Source organism: Notechis scutatus, chromosome 13, assembly GCF_049901735.1.
Source record: "Notechis scutatus isolate UNSWTSFEM ecotype Mainland chromosome 13, rNotScu1.2, whole genome shotgun sequence".
NCBI lineage: Eukaryota > Metazoa > Chordata > Lepidosauria > Squamata > Elapidae > Notechis > Notechis scutatus.
In genome coordinates, this window is record NC_142021.1 from 2,691,610 (window position 1) to 2,709,102 (window position 17,493).

The 17,493-nt window shown below is 49.9% G+C and overlaps 1 protein-coding gene across 3 annotated transcripts in view; it reads right to left on the reverse strand.

Annotated features, from left to right (window-relative positions):
* Positions 1 to 493: 493 nt before the first annotated feature.
* OSBP2 (oxysterol binding protein 2) overlaps positions 494 to 17,493 on the reverse strand; it is a 54,070-nt gene continuing 37,070 nt past the window's right edge. For 2 of the 3 annotated variants that reach the window (XM_087942620.1, XM_026688003.2), the window contains 10 exons: positions 17,251 to 17,377; positions 15,235 to 15,301; positions 14,022 to 14,186; positions 11,642 to 11,887; positions 10,398 to 10,518; positions 9,810 to 9,913; positions 9,453 to 9,548; positions 7,354 to 7,541; positions 6,336 to 6,556; positions 494 to 6,066 (listed from right to left, as the gene is read on the reverse strand). In XM_087942620.1, the coding sequence (XP_087798746.1) occupies positions 5,924 to 6,066; positions 6,336 to 6,556; positions 7,354 to 7,541; positions 9,453 to 9,548; positions 9,810 to 9,913; positions 10,398 to 10,518; positions 11,642 to 11,887; positions 14,022 to 14,186; positions 15,235 to 15,301; positions 17,251 to 17,377 (1,478 nt within the window). In that variant the 3' untranslated portion in view covers positions 494 to 5,923. The remainder of the gene's footprint in view (positions 6,067 to 6,335; positions 6,557 to 7,353; positions 7,542 to 9,452; positions 9,549 to 9,809; positions 9,914 to 10,397; positions 10,519 to 11,641; positions 11,888 to 14,021; positions 14,187 to 15,234; positions 15,302 to 17,250; positions 17,378 to 17,493) is intronic. The other variant, XM_087942621.1, reaches the window with a different exon arrangement.

Consider the following 17,493-nt stretch of genomic DNA (forward strand, 5'->3'; position numbering starts at 1 on the left):
TCATTTCTCTATCATCTATCACCATCTTTATCATCTATCTATCTATCTATCTATCTATCTAATCTATCTAATCTATCATCAGTCTCCATCCATCCATCCTCTAGATCAGAGGTTTCCAAACTTGGCAACTTTAAGACTTGTGGACTTCAACTCCACATAGCTAGCTGAGGAATTCTGGGAGTTGAAGTCTACAAGTCTTAAAGTTGCCAAGTTTGGAGACCTCTGACCTTGGTGTTAAAACCGACTTGAAGGCACACAATCAAGACCAATGTTTGGTATTGGCTTCATGCCCTTATCCAGCCAGTTGCGACTGTAAGAAAGCCAAGCAGCTCTAATTTGACCCGATTAAACCTCTGATGAGAGACCACCAGGAAATCCAAAAGCCAAAGGGTAGCTTGGGAAGTTGGAAAAACGTCTGAGTTATGAGTAGTTTGAGGTCAAACTTTGTTTCGGTCTACGGGTCATGAACAGTCATGAAAAAAGACAAGCCAAGCAAGAGAGCCCTGTATCTTTTATTGTTAAACATAATTAAAGCTGAATTGAGAGAAAGAGACAGGAAAACATCACATCCGCTTAAGATTTTTACAATATAAGAAGATCAGGAAGAGAAAAAAAACCCAGAAATGCTATAGTTCGCGGCTCCCAGTTTTGGAGGGTTTTTGGAGGGGGATGCTGGAGAGACGCAGAGGCAATCCTGTTGAAGAACACAATCCTTGCAATGTGGCTTGGAATTGCTTTGAAGGTCCAGATGCATGTCTTCGCTCCCGGACATGCTACATTGTCTAATGAGAGCTGTTGCAAAAAAAAATATATCCACATTTCTGCAATGTAGGTTTCCTATCCCGTAATAACCTCTGGACAAATGGGTTAACCCCGTGTGTCTCAAGCTCAACAATTTTAAGATACGGGAGGCCTTCAGCTCCCAGAATTCCCTAGCCCAGAGGTCTCCAACCTTGGCAACTTTAAGACTTGTGGACTTCAACTCCCAGAATTCCCTAGCCGACGTCGGGCATTGAAGTCCAAACATCTTAAAAGTTACCAAGGTCGAAAAACATTGGGTTCAAAGATGCGGGTGTTGCCGTTGTACAGAATACAGAATAAAATTGAGACGAGTAGAATAACAGAGTAACAGAACAGCAGATTTGGAAGGGACCTTAAAGGTCATCTAGTCCAACCCCCTGGCTCAGGCAGGAGATCCTATACTATTCTGGACAAAAGGGTCTCTCCTTTAAAAAACAACCTCCAGTAATTTTAATTTATTTTGTTTGTACATCGTCTAAACTGCCTCGAACTGAAAACGTCCTTAGGCAGAATAACAGAGTTGGAAGGGACCTTGGAGGTCTTCTAGTCCAACCCCCGCCCTGCCCAAGCAGGGAACCCTAAACCATTCCAGACAAACCAGCTGTCCAGTCTCTTTTTAAAAGCCTCCAGTGATGGAGGGCCCACAAGGCCGTGAGCTTTAAAGAAACCAAAGAAATGATTTCTTCCCTAAATTAAAACCCTGCCTGAGATAGTTGGCATGCAGAGCATTCAAACAGTATCAGGTAAATTCATTTTGTGCCATCGTTCTTCATTTTTCTTCATCCCCAGGAACATTTTTCCTTTCCTTTTTTTAAAGAGAAAGGCTTCCCAGTAGAACATCCCTGCCGACTCAATGATAAATTTAAGCAATGTTTACAATAATCTTCTCTTGTTTATGGGCTCTTGCAGGTGGCATTGCTTGGTACGCCATTCCAGACAGCTTTCTTTTTCCAGAACATTCCTTCTCTGCCAACATTTCCACTCATGCATGCCAATGGACAAAAGGTTTTCCAAGCAAACCTTGGCTTGGAAAAACTCCAGCCTCCGCTCCATAAAGGCCTTCAGGAATCTGACATCATCCTCAAGCTGATGTTTTCCAGATGTGTTGGCCTACAAGCATCCCTCAATCCCAGCTGGAGTTCCTGTTCACCACAGGGAAACCCCTGAGAAGGTCAACACATTCAGAGAATGGGGAGCATAGACATGAATTTTCTCCACAGAAGCATTTCCCAACAAGGGAATGTGGACTTCCAACTCCCAGAACTCCCCAGCTGGGGAATTCTGGGAGTTGGAAGTCCGTACACTAGAACGGTTGCTCTAGAACAAGGGTCTTCAAACTTGGCAAGTTTAAGACTTGTGGACTTCAACTCCCAGAATTCCTGAGCTGGCATGACCGGTGGAGGAATTCTGGGAGTTGAAGTCCACAAGTCTTAAAGCTATAAAGTTTGAAGACCCTTTGAATAGATAGATAAAGAGAGGTAGAATGGATAGAGAGAGAAAGAGATAGAATAGAGGAAAAGAGATAGAATAGATAAAGAGAGGTAAAATAGATAGAGAGATAGAATAGATAGATGGAGTAGATCAAGGGTCTTCAAACTTGGCAAGTTTAAGACTTGTGGACTTCAACTCCCAGAATTCCTGAGCTGGCATGACCGGAGGAGGAATTCTGGGAGTTGAAGTCCACAAGTCTTAAAGCTATAAAGTTTGAAGATCCCTGCTCTAGAAGTTTGACCTACCAAAACTGTTTTGTTTTTCATTCTGGGACAAATCACACCCAACAAATCTACCATCAGTCCCTCTTTGGCCGCAATCTGTCAGACAATTTTTGTGCATAGATCCTGAATTCTGTAGGAGGCAGCACAACTTGTACTTCCAATCCCACTATTTAATTTTACTTTAAAAATCAACAACAGGGGTTGGGATGGGGTAGATCCAAAAGAGCAGAACATATCTGTACTATAAAAAAAAAAGAGATTCAGACAGAGGGATTATTCTGTCTTCATTTCTCTTGTTTCTTCTACACACCCATACAAATTTAAACAAAATAATTTTATATATATATATTTATATATATATTTGTGTACATATATTATAGATATCATACATATAAATTAGAAACAAATAAATAAAGGTTAAAGGTACGCTGGCATCAACGGCGAGAGTTACGCCGATGTTCAGTTGCTACTGTTATTCCATATACAAGCTTTTTGTGTGTGTGCGTGTGTGTGTTTGTACAGGTGTACGTTTGTATAGCTACCAGGTGTGAGTGTGTAATGGGTCTTTCAGGGTAGGGATTTATATCCCATATGGTGTGCATGGAGGCTCGAAAAACGGGCCTCCCGGATATTCGCGAAGGCCCATTTCCGGCTTCCAGTCGGCCTCCGGAGCTTGGGGGAGGCTGTTTTTGCCCTCCCGGAAGCTCGAGGAAAAGACTCAGGAGTCCGGGGAGGATGAAAACACCCCACTACCACCGTGGTGTAGGAGGCTGACTTGGCCATGCCCATCATGGCCACGCCCACTCAGCAACGGGCAGAGAACACATTGCTAAAATTTTTGAAGCCCACCCCCTGGGCAAGACCCCCCCTCCAATTATTGCTTGTTTTCTTCCCCCAAAAGAGAAACGGACTGTTTCTCAGAGGGCGGTGATGCGATGCCACCTTCCGTGGGGAGGGGGCTTTTTTCCGCCCTCGGGGCCCTTTAGTTGCCTGTCTCGTTGGGCTCAAGGGGAGGGGGCTTCTCCAAGCACCAGATGTCCAGGGGCCCCTAAAGCAAGCCGGCCCCAGGGAAGGATCAGCTGGACAACTGGGAAGAGGAACCTTGGACAGCAGGAGTCCTCGGCTTTAAGATGGGAAGACTTCAATTCCCAGAATTCCCTGGCTAGCCCTGCTGAGGTTGAGCTGGGCAGGGATAACACAGACGGCAATGGGTTAAGAGTCCCAACGCACCAACTCTGAGCAAGCAGCCAGTGCCACCCGCCCGGATTATTTGGGACTGCAGTCCCCCAGAATCCCCCTGCCAGCAGGGATGCCGGCAGGACCTCTCCAGGGGCCTAACTCTGAGCAAGCAGCGGGTGGAGCTAGGTCTCCAGCAGAGAAAGACAAGAAGAAGCGTACCTCAATTCATCCAGTTGCAAATGGGGTGTTTTGCTACAAGGGGGTAGCTAGGCTGGTGAACCCAGGATGCCTGAGCTGACCGGAGCCAGAAGGGTATTTTGCTGGATCTTTTGCCCTTTCCTTCACCTGAGGAAGATCTTAAAACGGCAAGAGAATTCTTGGTGTGTGCACGCAAGGACGGGCACAAATGTGCTTTCTACGTACGTCGTCTTTTAAACGACCTCATAATCCCTTGCGGGGTGGAGTCTTGGGCAAATGAATGGAGCTGAGCGTTTACTGGCCAGGTGCCCTTCCTGTCGCCAGTGCAGAGTTTTGTCCAGCAGATATTTTCTCATTGTGCCCTGAGAGAGAAATATCTGCCTCTACCTAGGATCGAACTCACGGCCTCCTGATTGTGAGGCGAGAGTTACCACCTCCGGGCCACCCCATCACTGTGCTCTCTACATACATGGCATTGGCATTTGCAAATTGCCCGGGGCATCCCAAAGCTGGCTGGGCATTAACCCAGCCTGCCACTTTCCAGGTGTCCTCTCTAAATCCCAATATTCCGTGTTCATGATAAGACTCGGCCAGCAGAACAGTGCAAACTAACCAACAGAGATTTACAAGGTGCTGGAATGGTGAAAACAGGCCATGATTCAACCAATTGAGAAATCCTAAGCAATTGGATCCTCGCCTGTGCTCCCTGGGCTGAGATCTCCGAAGCAAATGAAGGAAAAAGCAGCCAGAAGGCCTGAGGGAAGCCAGGTTCTGCTGTAGCTGCCTTCCCTGTTCTCCAAATGTTGAAAAAGGAGAGAGAGAGAAAAAAAAAAACCTTAAAAAACTTTCCTTTAAACACAGCCGGCCTGGGAACGGAAAGACTATTTCTCCACCCTGTGTTTAATACATCTTCAAAAGCAAACATCATATATTTCCAGGGTGGGGGCTTCAAAGAAAGGCCAGCTATGCACAGAGTCAGGATTTGAATCCCTCCAGTGGTGGGATTCAAATAATTTAACTGCCCTAATGATTTCTTCCAACAACCAATTCTTCCAAACCGGTGTGAACCGGCTGAATCCCACCACTGAATCCCTCCCTACCTGGAGGACAGACTTCAAAAGGGACAAGCTGTTTCCAAAGACTTAGAGAAAGACAAATGGTTCCCCCCCCCTCAGCATTTCATCTGCCCCAAAGAATTTTGAGGGTCCCCCCAAGAGGGTAAACGGAGCTGCCTGTGACTTGGGGGGAACGGGGATTATCTGCAGATTAAAAGTAGGGTTAATAATTCCCACGTGGAAATGAGAAATCGGAGGGGAGGGGGCAGTGGTGGGATTCAAATAATTTAACGACCGGTTCTTGGCCCTAATGATTTCTTCCAACAACCCGTTTGCCAAACTGCTGAGAAACTTAACAACTGGTTCTCCCGAACTGGTATGAACCGGCCAAATACCGGCCGAAAAAATAGTCCTGAAACGCTCACCGTATCCGATACATGAGGCTCTTCTTTGGAACTCGGAGCCCCAGTTAGCCAAACCAAGGCCTCCAAAGAGAAGTTGATTGCCACCCCAGAGGCAGGTATGTGTGAGTGTGTGTGTTTTTGTTTTTAAAAAAGGAGAGGAAAAAAAACCCCTGGCAAATGAAAAAACCAAACAAAAACCCACCCGTTGTGTCTCAATCCTAATTGGTAAGCTTAAAAAAGTCACTTAAAAAAATCATATGCCATTTTATTAGTGCATAAAAATAGCTTTCTTTCTTTCTTTCTTTTTTTTTTTTTTTTTTTGGAATCCCCGTTTGGTTTGCCTCCTCTTACTCTCTCTCTCTTTTTTTGTTTTTGTTTTTTTTCCTTTGCTTTTTGTTTGTTTGTTTTTCAATTCGGGATTTATTTGAATCTCTGCGCGTTTTTTTCTCCGACATGCGGCTGGGGAGGGGGAGGCAGTGGGGGGGGGGCTACCCCAAAAGGCGCTTCAGCGACCCGTCCCTTCTGTCCCACCGCTGACGTGGAGGCTTCGCCCGGCACCCACGAGCCCAGCTCAGAAGATGCTAGGACACTGGCTCCAGTCTTGCTTCTCTTTGCTCTCCCAGTAGCCGCCCTTGTACACGCACATCAGCTCCCCCGTCAGCGGGTCCACCTTCCTCTCAAACCACAGCGGGATGTAGCCTTTGTAATCCTTGCCTGCAAAAGGAAGCAGCGGGGCAAAGCCCCGTAGGTTTCGGTGTTGACATGGCAAAGCCCAGAAGTCCACACCAACTGCCTGGGGGTAATTACCATATTTTTCGGGCTATAAGATACACTCCCCCCCATCCAAAAAAAGTGGGCGTAAATGTCTGTGTCTCTTATAGAGCGAATGTTCTAGGGACAGATGGGATGCGTAGTCTGCAAACATCCCAGGGGTGCCTCCTTGTAACCCAGACCTGCTGATCTCAAGGGCGCCTTTCCGGTACCTTCTGCCAGGGCGTCAGCTGCCTCGACTTCCCGGTGCCGCCGCACGGCCCGTTGCTTTTCTTCCAGCCGCTGCTTCTCCATGTTGGCCTCGTCCCATTTCCCATTCTCCATCAGCCTCTGGTCAGGTCTCATGCGGCTGTCCGTGGGAGCGACGTCATCTTCCGGCTCGTTGAGGGTCAGCGCCAGTTTGGAGAAGAAGTACATGTTTTCGGCGTTCTCTCTGGAGAAGGAAGAGCCAGGAGTGGCCTTAGTCAGAGAGGGGTGGGGTGGCGCTCGTAGGTGCTTCCCTGCGTCGGGGTTTCGCCTGCGCACGGGCAACGTTTGGTCATCGTTGAGCCACCATAATAAGGTCAAGGAAGATTCTCCGTCGTTCAGGTTGCTGTTGTCGCACAGGTGCTTTTTCAAGAGGCAACTGGATTTTGTTTTTCTTTGGAGACATTTAGCTTCCCCTCCAAGAAGCTTCTTCGGCTCTGACCAGATGATGGAGAATGGAAGGATTTATACTCCTTGCAGACAGCCAGTCATTTGCATCCTTTTCGAGAGTCGATGAGGCCATTTGGAGGACTGGTGGTTTGAAAGGGGAGTCAAAGAGGCCGTCGATGTCCAAATCGAGCAGCAGGATAGGATCTCATCTATCTCCAGTCTACAACTTAGTCCTTTCAGCCGTTCTAAGAAGGCTCCACACCCATTTGCACCGCTCAGGTGGCCCGAGGACACGGATAAAGCTCCAAGTGGCCTCCACGACCCTCTCAAAGGATGCAAATGACCAGAGAACCGCAAGGAATATAAACCTTTCCCTTCCCCACCATCTGGTCAGAGCCGATGAAGCTTCTTGGAGGAGAAGCGAAACGTCTTCAGAGAAAAACCAAGAAAGTCCAGTTGGCCTCTTGAAAACAAAAACAAAAAAAAAACCACCTTTGGGACACCATAACAACCGGAGCCTTTTCTGCAGCCCCAGAGAGCCCAACCCCACAGCTGGTCAACCCTTAATGCCCCAAGCGTGTTGGGTGGACTCACGGGAGGGGGTATTTCTTCCATAGGACCTTGGGGGATAAGGTCTGGTAGACTGTTTTCGGAAGCTTGCCTTCCGAAAGGGAGTTTCCCTGGCTGGCTTCGATGACCTTGGAACACTCCATCTTCTCGTCCCACGTGCCAGACATGACGTATCGCTCGTTGCCATCGGCGTCCATCACCACTCCCGTCACCTGGGAAAGAACGATCACAAAAAGGGAGGATTTGTGGGGGCCTGGTAGAAGTCAACTCTACGAGTAGCCTACAAGGACCAAGGCGGGAAAAACACACGTGTTTCCAGTGGTGGGATTCAAATTTTTTTTAATACCGGTTCTATGGGCGTAGCGGGGGCGTAGCGGCAGTGGAAGGATATACTGCAAAATCTTCACCCCACTAACCTGCTTTCCAGCTCCATTCTCCTATGCAGAGCAACCAAAGAAGACCCAGCCAATCAGCTGGGACTCAATGGGAGGCAGAGAAGAGAAGAGCGGTTGGTGGGGCCAGTCAGAGGTGGTATCGGCCGGTTCTCCAAACTGCTAGAAATTTCCGCTACCGGTTCTCCACAACTGGTCAGAACCGGCTGAATACCACCTTTAAGTGTTTCTCAACTTTGGGAGACTTAAAGATGGGTGGATCTCAACTCCCAGAATTCCTCAGCCAGGACAACTCGCCGCAGTCAGGTTGCCATGGGCAACTCGTCACATCCAACTCGCCGCATCCAACTCGCCGCAGAACAAGTTAACAATCCAATTTAATGATTTAAGTAATTTTTTTTTAAAAAAAAACAACTATTTTCATTTTTGTCATTCGCATTTTATTCTGTCCCCTCTTTTCCTCATCCTTTCTTCAATGATTCCATTCCACCGTTTCTTGGATATTGGTGTAACTCTTGTCTCACAGTGAGTTGGATGTGGCGAGTCGGCCGTGGCCAATGGTCATGAACCTTCCTGAGGTGCGGTTGCCAAAATCCTTTCTTCCAAGAAAGATGGAGACACACAAAAGCCACTCGGGACCTCTCTCCTCTTCCTGTTCCACACCCTCTTCAGCCAGGCCCATAGCTTAGCTCAGTGGGCTCCAACTTTTGGGGCAGCAGGAACCGGTTCTGTGGCGAGAGGTGTTTCCACGGACCGTAAGGGTCGTGGTTTTGTGCGCTGTTGGCATCTCACAGGTGGGGCTTTGCTTGTTTGCACAGCCCGGTTTCTGGCATGCCGGAGCGCAGTGCTGGCCCACGGACCAAGAGTTGGGGACCCCTGAATTAACTGACCCATACAAAGGCCAGTACAAAAGGCCATACAAAGACCCATACAAAGGGACATGGTGGCTCAGTGGCTAAGGCGCTGAGTTTGTTGATCAGAAAGGTCGGCAGTTCAAATCCCTAGCGCCGCGTAACGGAGTGAGCTCCTGTTACTTGTCCCAGCTTCTGCCTGTCAACTAAAATAAAAAAAAAATACTCCTTTGGTCTTTTTAGCTGCCAGCAGAAAAGGAGTGGGGGAAAGCAGTGCATTCCTTAAATGCTTCAGTTAATTGCTAGGCAGCCGAAGCTTCTGGCATGCAAGATTATTATTGGAGAGCATGATTGATGACTTTTGGCTATGGATGTGTCCCATTGGAGAATATACATCCAGGGGGTGGGGGGAAGACCAGGGTCAAGGGGGAAATGAATGCTGTATTTTAGTGTCGGTTGCAACCAGCTAACGCCAACATGGCCACTTCTAATAGATCAATTTTTTTTTACTCGGAGAGATGCGGCTAGAGACTTATGATTTGAATGGGGGTGGATTTGTTGGAACCCTGACACTGCCGACATAGCAGTTCGAAAGCACGTAAAAAATGCAAGTAGAAAAATAGGGACCACGTTTGGTGGGAAGGGAACAGTGTTCTGTGCGCCTTCGGCAGCATTTAGTCCTGCCGGCCACATGACCACGGAGACGTCTTCGGACAGTGCTGCCTCTTCGGCTTTGTAACGGAGGTGAGCACCGCCCCCTAGAGCCAGAAACGAGTAGCACGTATGTGCCAGGGGAACCTTTACCTTCACCTTGGCTAGGCCAAGAGAAAAATTACAAGGCATTTGTTCTAGTTGCATTTTCAAGCAAACTGACGTTTACCTTCCGAGGGATGTCTCTGGAGAAGTAACTGTAGGGTGTGAATTTCAGGTGGCATTTGTCTTTTGACTTGTGGTTGAGAATTTCGATGTCGCCAGACTGGACAAAAGAAAGAGAATTTGCCCAAAGGGTTATTAATTATCCAATATTGACAGAAATCAGAATCGAGAATCAGGAAAAACAGTTTCTTTTCTTTTCTTTTTTTCTTGTTTAATTCAATTTTTTTTTTAAAAAAAAAGATTAAAATACAATAATCCAAAAAATTAAATAGAAAAAAACAAACAAACCACCCCACATTTGCGTCTCTTTATTCAGCGAGGGATTTAAGCAATTCCGCAGGATGGCACCCTTCCTCCTTACCTGGTCGATCCAGAGTTTCCCCACAATAATATTGTGAACTGTGGACGTGACTTTTTGCCAGATGTAGTGATTGCCGCTGGAGTGGAATTCGAGATGGATGGTGCCTGCAACGGAAGGGGAGAAAAAAAATGTTAATCTCACGGTTAAAATATAAATATAAATTTCTGTACACGGAGAAAGGGTTATTTCTGGTAAATCTTAATGGACTTTTGCGGATTTGGATTGCACGATCGGCCTTCATGAGATAAAAGATGTGATATGGGGTGTAGAGTCCCCCCATCTTTCTTAATTTTTTTAAATCTTAGTATCCCTTTTTTTTTCAGGAGGCCATTTACTCACCCAGTCATCATCTCCTTTTAATGACTCCATAATCCCTTGCAGGGCGGAGTCTGGGCAACTGAATGGAATTTTGAGTATTTAGTGGCCAGATGCCTTTCCTGTTGCCAGTACGGAGTTTTGTTTGGCAGATATATCCTCAGTGTGCCCAGGGAGAGAAATATCCGCTTCTAACTAGGATCGAACTCACGGCCTCCTGATTGTGAGGCGAGACCTCCACCTCTGGGCCACCGCAGCGGTCCGTTTACTCACCCAGTGGCAAGATGGAAAGGTATTTGCCACGGAACTTGCTGGCAATGGTGATCTCCTGCCACAGTGTCCAGCCTTTCCTGGAGTACACATGATGAGCTGCTGCTGGGGGGTGATGGCTCACCTGGAGGAGGAGAAACACACCTTGAGGGCATCCGCTGCCTAAAACTGCAGGTAATTCTCCAAGCAAGATTGATTGAGATGACGGGTAGAAGATGAACAAGAATTCCAGTACGGGTATTCCTCGGTTTACGACTCTCATGGGCCCCTGAATTTCCGTTGTTAAGTGAGACATTTGTTAAGTGAGTTTTGCGCCATTTTACCGCCTTTCTTGCCATGGCAGGTAAGTCAAACGCTGCAGTTGTTAAATGGGTAAGACAGCTGTTAAGTGGATTCCCCATTGACTTGGCTTGCCAGAAGATTGCAAAAGAGGATCACCTGGGGGTGAACATACCCCTACCCCTCTTGCCACTTTCTCCAGAACAACAACCCTGTGAGATGGGGCTTGGGTTGAGAGAGTCACCCACCTGGCTTTGCATGTTTCAGGTGGCACTAGAACTCACCGTCTCCTGGTGTTTGGCCCAGAGTCACCCAAGTATTTTTTTTCATGCCACAGGTGGGACTAGAACTCACCGTCTCCCAGTGATTGGCCCAGAGTCACCCAGCTGGCTTTCATGCCTTAGGCAAGACTAGAACTCACTGTCTCCTGGTGATTGGCACAAAGTCACCCAGTTAGCTTTCATGCCTCAGGTGGAACTAGAGCTTACTGTCTCCTGGTGATAGGCCAAAGTCACCCAGCTGGCTTTCATGCCTTAAGCAAGACTAGAATTCCCATCTCCTGGTGATTGGCCAAAGTCACCCAGTTAGCTTTCATGCCTCAGGTGGGACTAGAACTCACTGTCTCCCGGTGATTGGCCCAAAAATTACCTAGCCTCTCTGCCTCCCCTTCCCCACCTTTTCCGTTTCACAGGGATCGTCCCTCCTTTCTCCCTCCCCTTCTCTGCTCCGAGGCCCGCAGAGAGCTGGCTCTACCACGCTTGGTAGACTGTCTTCTTCTCGGCTTAGTGAAGAAGAAGCGTCCTTGGATTAATCCCCTTCCCGCCTCTCCATCATCTTCTGGGGTGAACAGATGGGTGCAGAAGGCAGCAAAGAGCCCCCTCCACCTGACCAAGGGGCCTGGGCCACAAACCCTACAACACCTGGCCCTCCCTCCCTCCCCCCACCTCTATGCCAGTCCTTCTGCTCACCTGCTCACAGAGCGAGCGGAAGCCGAGCTCTTCCAGGCGGTCCAGTTCGAAGGTCTCGCCCAGGAGCGGGTTGAAGGGCTTGGCGGTCCGCTGGACCGTGGTCGAGTAGGAAGAGACGGAAAAGGCGGCCACGAAGCACATCTGCTCGATGGCGTTCTCGCACTTGACCGCTCTGTCCAGCAACTCATGGTACTCCAGGTCCTCCGTCAGCCTCTGCAGCATCGAGAGGGGCTCGTTGAAGTTGACCTGTAGGGGAGAAGGGAGAGGGGGTTAGGGGGGGCTCTCCAGCACTGGGGAGGAAGAGTGAGGGCTTCAGTGACCCTTATCCCCCCCCGACACACACACACCCTCCCAGTTCCTAGTCCACAATGGCACTCGGGAGCATAGAGAGGAATCCCAATGCCCAGAGGGGCCATTGTTTTTGTCTGGCACCAGGCCACGTCTGCGCCATAGTGGCGCAGTGGTGAGAGTGCAGTACTGCAGGCTACGTCTGCTGACTGAAAGAAACATGGAGGAGGTAGGAGGAAGAAGAAGAGGAGGAGGAAAAGGAGGCGGCGGAGGCGGAAGAAGAAGAAGAAGAAGAAGAAGAAGAAGAAGAAGAAGAAGAAGAAGAAGAAGAAGAAGAAGAAGAAGAAGAACAAGAAGAAGAAGAAGAAGAAGAAGAAGAAGAAGAAGAAGAAGAAGAAGAAGAAGAAGAAGAAGAAGAAGAAGAAGAAGAAGAAGAAGAAGAAAGAAGGGGGATGGAATGGAATAGAAATATGAAAGAATAGAATAGAATGGAATGAAATGGTATACAGAGACTTGGAAGGGACTTTGGAGGTCTTCTAGTCCAGCCCCCTGCTCAAGCAGGAGAACCTATATTATCTCAGATAAGTGGCTGTCCAGTCTCTTCTTAAAAACTTCCAGTGATGAAACACCCACAACTTCTGGAGGGAAGCTGTTCTGCCGATTAATTGTTCTCAACGTCAGGAAATTTCTTAGTTCCAGGTTGCTTCTCTCCTCGGTTAGTTTCCATTCATTGTTTGTTTTCTTGGCTTCTGGCGCTTTGGAGAATAGCTTGACCCCCTCTTCTTTGGGGCAGCCCCTCAAATATTGGAAGACCGCTATCCTGTAACCCCCCTAGTCCTTCTTTTCAGTAAACTAGACATCCCCAATTCCATTCTTTCTATGTTTTAACCTCCTAAATCATTGTTGTTGCTCTTCTCTGCACTCTAAAATTCAGGGTTGTGACAACTGACTTGCATTTACAACGGCTGCAGTATCTTTGGCGGTGTGTGTGTGTGTGTGTGACGTAACCCTCTTTTGCCACCTTCAGATGAGCCAAGTCAAGGGGTGGGGGAGCCAAGTTCACTTAACAACCGGGTGGCTCACTGAACAACAGCAGAAATCCGTTTTCACAAAGGCGCCAAGGAGAGTCGTAAAATCGGACGAGGCTCGTTTGACCCATTTCTCACTCGGCGACATAAATTTGGGGCTGGCATTGCGGTCGCACGCTGAGTGCGGCAAACCACTCGGAAGAGCCGCGGCGGCGGCGGACGAAAAAGCGAGCCGCCGGTCGCAGCTGGATTATTCTGGCCCACACAAGGTCAGTGGGAGACGGGAGGAAGCGCAGGCTCTGGAAATAAATATACCTGGCGCAAAAGAGACGGGCTCGCGTGGGCTGTGACGCTTTGTCGTCTGCACCGAAAGTCCCCCGTCCTCCGTGGACCAGAGAGATTTAATGTCACGTCAAGAGGGCTATTACAATTTCCAATACTTCCCAGCATGGCTCCCTTAAATTGGCAGATTTAAAAGGTTCTGCTTTGGCAGGTGTCCTGCTGATGTTTAACTGGGCTGCCAAGCAGAGATATTGGATAGCGGGATTATTTATGGACCGCCATATCGGTACTCTTGGGGGTGGGGGGGGAACTACATTGTATGAGTCCTTTTTTTTTTTTAGAGTCATTTTATTTTGCTGGATAATTGAAAGGAGAAGACTTTTTTTGTCCTTTAGAAAGGGAAGGGCCTGCGTTTCTGTTACACCGTTGGTGAGTTTCACCCACCCTAAAGCTCATGGAAAGGGAAAATTAAAAGTGATTTTGTAATTTTGCTCCATCCTCCTTTAAATAGCACTAGCACTGGCCCTTAAGACTTATATGCCGCTTCCCAGTGCGTTGCCTTTGTGCCACGCCCCGGGTCATCCCACAAACCCTCCATTTCTACTTCTTTTGCTCTGCTGTCCTTGGCCCAAAGGCCGAGTGGACTCAGTCCACCTGTGTTGTTTCTCTTGTACATTCACTAGGGCTGGTCTTCAGGTGGAGACTGGCCAGGTGCTGAAGCTCAAGGCCCCCAGAAGAAGCCCCCCCAGACACGAAAAGGGGTGGAAGAAGGAACCACTTACAGGCATGGGTATCTTGGACAGTTCTTTACCGATGCAATTCTTCATGATGCTCCAGAGATTAAGGCTGTAGTTGGGCTTGTCTGGGATCTGAGTGCGCCTCTTCTTGAGGGCGACCCCATACTTGCTTGAAGCACCAAGGTTCGTGTGAGTGGAGGCATCAAACACCTGGAAGGGATCGAACCCAAGGTCATGACAAGCCAGGGTGGGATTTCCAGTGGCCCCACCCACCCTGGCGTGCTTTGTAGCCCAGAGGTGGGATTCAGCCGGTTCGGACCGGTTCTCGAGAACCGGTAGCGGAAATTTTGGGTAGTTCAGAGAACCGGCCAATCCCGCCTCTGACTGGCCCCGCCAACCCCATCTCTTCTCTGCCTCCCATCGAGTCCCAGCTGATCGGCTGGGTCTCCTTTGGTTGCCCTGCACAGGAGAGCGGAGCTGGAAAGCAGGTTAGTGGGGTGCGGAGGGAAGGGGGATTTTACAGTATATCCTTCCCCTGCCACGCCCACCAAGCCACATCCACCAAGCCACACCCACAGCTGATCAGCTGGGTCTTCTTTGGTTGCCCTGCCCAGGAGAACGGAGCTGGAAAGCAGGTTAGTGGGGTGGGGAGGGAAGGGGATTTTGCAGTATCCCTGCCACGCCCACCAAGCCACATCCACCAAGCCACACCCACAGCTGATCGCTGGGTCTCCTTTGGTTGCCCTGCACAGGAGAAGGGATCTGGAAAGCAGGTTAGTGGGGTGGGGAGGAATGGGGATTTTGCAGTATCCTTCCCTGCCACACCCACGGCCACACCCACCACGCCCACCAAGCCACACCCACAGCTGATCGGCTGGATCTTCTTTGGTTGCCCTGCCCAGGAGAACGGAGCTGGAAAGCAGGTTAGTGGGGTGGGGAGGGAAGGGGGATTTTGCAGTATATCCTTCCCCTGCCACGCCCACCAAGCCACTCCCGCCACGCCATGCCCACAGATCCGATAGTAAAAGTATTTTGAATCCCACCACGGCCTTCTCGGAACTTTTTCCAAAGTCTCCACCTCTTTTCTGTAGTACGCTGACCAAAATTGGTTGCAGGATCCCAGGTGTGGCCTTACTAGGGTTTTACAAAGCAGCCCTAATCCTTGATCTTGATTCTACGCCTCTGTTTGTAACAAACCCCACAACTGGATTCACTTTTTCGGCTGCCGCCACACACACCGCTACCCGGTGATACTTACGTTACCACTGAAGCTCCAATCCTCGGAACAGCTCTCACTGGCCACACTAAGGTTGTTGCTGGTGTGCCTGTGGGGAACACAAAAGTGGCAGTGGCAATGCCAAAAGCTATGGGGCATGGTCTCTTGACCCGCTGGCCACCATGGCCAGGCTGCCCAGCAGGGCCCGTCGAGCGGGGGGGCCCTGAGAAGATCACAAACGGGGGTTCCGATATGCAAATGAGCCACCTGACATTCTGACCCGGTCTGTTTCTCCAAGCTCTGGGTCTAGGCAACCAATGGGCAGGCGGGCAACTTTCCCTGCCATGCAGGAAGGGCCAGGTGGGATGCTGGGGGCTCGGGATAGCCCCTGTCTAAGATTCTGTGCTATTCGGAACCCCCCCCCCAATATCCCCCTCCTGGCTGGCCCCTCCCACCCCTCCCCTCCCCTCCCTTGAGTCCCCAAGCGGCCCATTTTGGAAGCAGGTAAGTGCAGGGGGCGCATGGAGGCTTGGAGAGGGTGCAAAACGGGCCTCCTCCGAGAAGGAGTTCGAGAAGGCCGGAAATGGGCCCGTTTCTAGCTTCCAGGGAGCCTCCGGAGCCCGCGGAGGCCTTTTTCGTCCTCCTGGAGGCTCGAGGGAAGCCTCCGGAGTCTGGGGAGGGCAAAAACCCCCCCCCGCCGCCATGATGCAGGAGGCCAACTAGGCCACGCCCACCCAGCCACCAGGCAGAGAACCCTTTGCTAAAAATTTTTGACGCCCACCCCTGAGGAGGGAGGGGTGAGGACCAGGCGGGGGGTCGTGGAGAGTGAGGGAACCAGAGGACCGTAAGCAGAGAAGGGTCAGAAAGAATAAGACTTTGGAAGAATCAGGGGTTCAGGAAGTGGGTAGTGATCCCTCTTTTAAAAATGCTGGCTGGGGAATTCTGGGAGTTGAAGTCCACCCACCTCGAAGCTGCGAAGGGGAAGAAACCCCGTAGACCAGGGGTGTCAAATTCCAGGCCCGTGGGCTGGATCCGGACCACAGGGGGCTTAGATCTGGCCTGCGGGGCTGGCCTCAGGACCAGGCCGTGGCGCCTCTGCCAGCAAAAATGAAGCTCCGGGAGGGGGACGTGCACGCCCCTGCTCCCCCCCCCCCGAGCTCCGTTTTTTGTTCTGGCAGGGGACTAGCAAAGCAAACTAAAAACAAAATGAAAGGGGAAGTGCTTCTTTTGCATTTGAGCATGCAAGGAAGACAGGAAAGGAGGAAGAGAAAGAGGAAAGGCAAAAAAAGAAGATGGGAAGGAAGGAAGGAAGGAAGGAAGGAAGGAAGGAAGGAAGGAAGGAAGGAAGGAAGGAAGGAAGGAAGGAAGGAAGGAAGGAAGGAAGGAAGGAGGGAAGGAGGAAGGAAGGAAGGAAAGCAGGAGGAAGGGAGGTGAAGGAGGGAAGGAAGGAAAGAAAGAAAGAAGGAGGGAGGGGAAGGAGGGAAGGAAGGAAGGAAGGGAAAACGAGGAAGGAAAACAGAGAAGGAAGAGAGAAGGAAGGAAGGGACAGAAGGAAGGGACAGAAGGAGGCCAGGAGAGGAAGGAAGGAAGGAAGGAGGGAGGGAGGTGAAGGAGGAAGGAAGGAAAGAAAGAAAGAAAGAAAGAAGGAGGGAGGGGAAGGAGGGAAGGAAGGAAGGAAAGAAGGGTGAAACGAGGAAGGAAAACAAGAAGGAAGGAAGAGAAGGAAGGAAGGAAGGAAGAAGAGAGGCCAGGAGAGGAAGGAAGGAAGGAAGGGGGGAGGGAGGGAGGGAGGGAAGGAAGGAAGGAAGGAAGGAAGGGAAGGAAGGGGAGGAAGGAAGGATTATAATGTGAGGGTGGGTCTCAAGGAAGTCCTGCCTCAGCACTTGGTCATCACAGGTGCCCCCAACACGAGTGAGGTCAAGCTGGCCACGCCCACCATGACCACGCCCACCTGCCACGCCCACCCCCAGCCCTCCGAAGTCAAACACAACCCGGATGCGGCCCTCAATGAAACTGAGTTCAACACTCCTGCCATAGACAACGGCTCCAAAAACCTACCGGTGATGTTTTGAAGGCTCTGCAGCTACTGCGATGACAGCGTGAGCGTCTTCCATAGCATCGAAGTACTCCGTCTCCTCATCTTCGTCACTGGGCTCTGCTTTTCCGCTCTGCACGCTTCCTCCTCCTGCAAGAGACAGGATAACCCATATCAGCTCTTGCTACATACGTGCCTTCAACACGCCCGACAGAAGCACCCCGTCTTGCCTGGGTCGACAAGGAAGCAGGGGTGGGATTCAATTT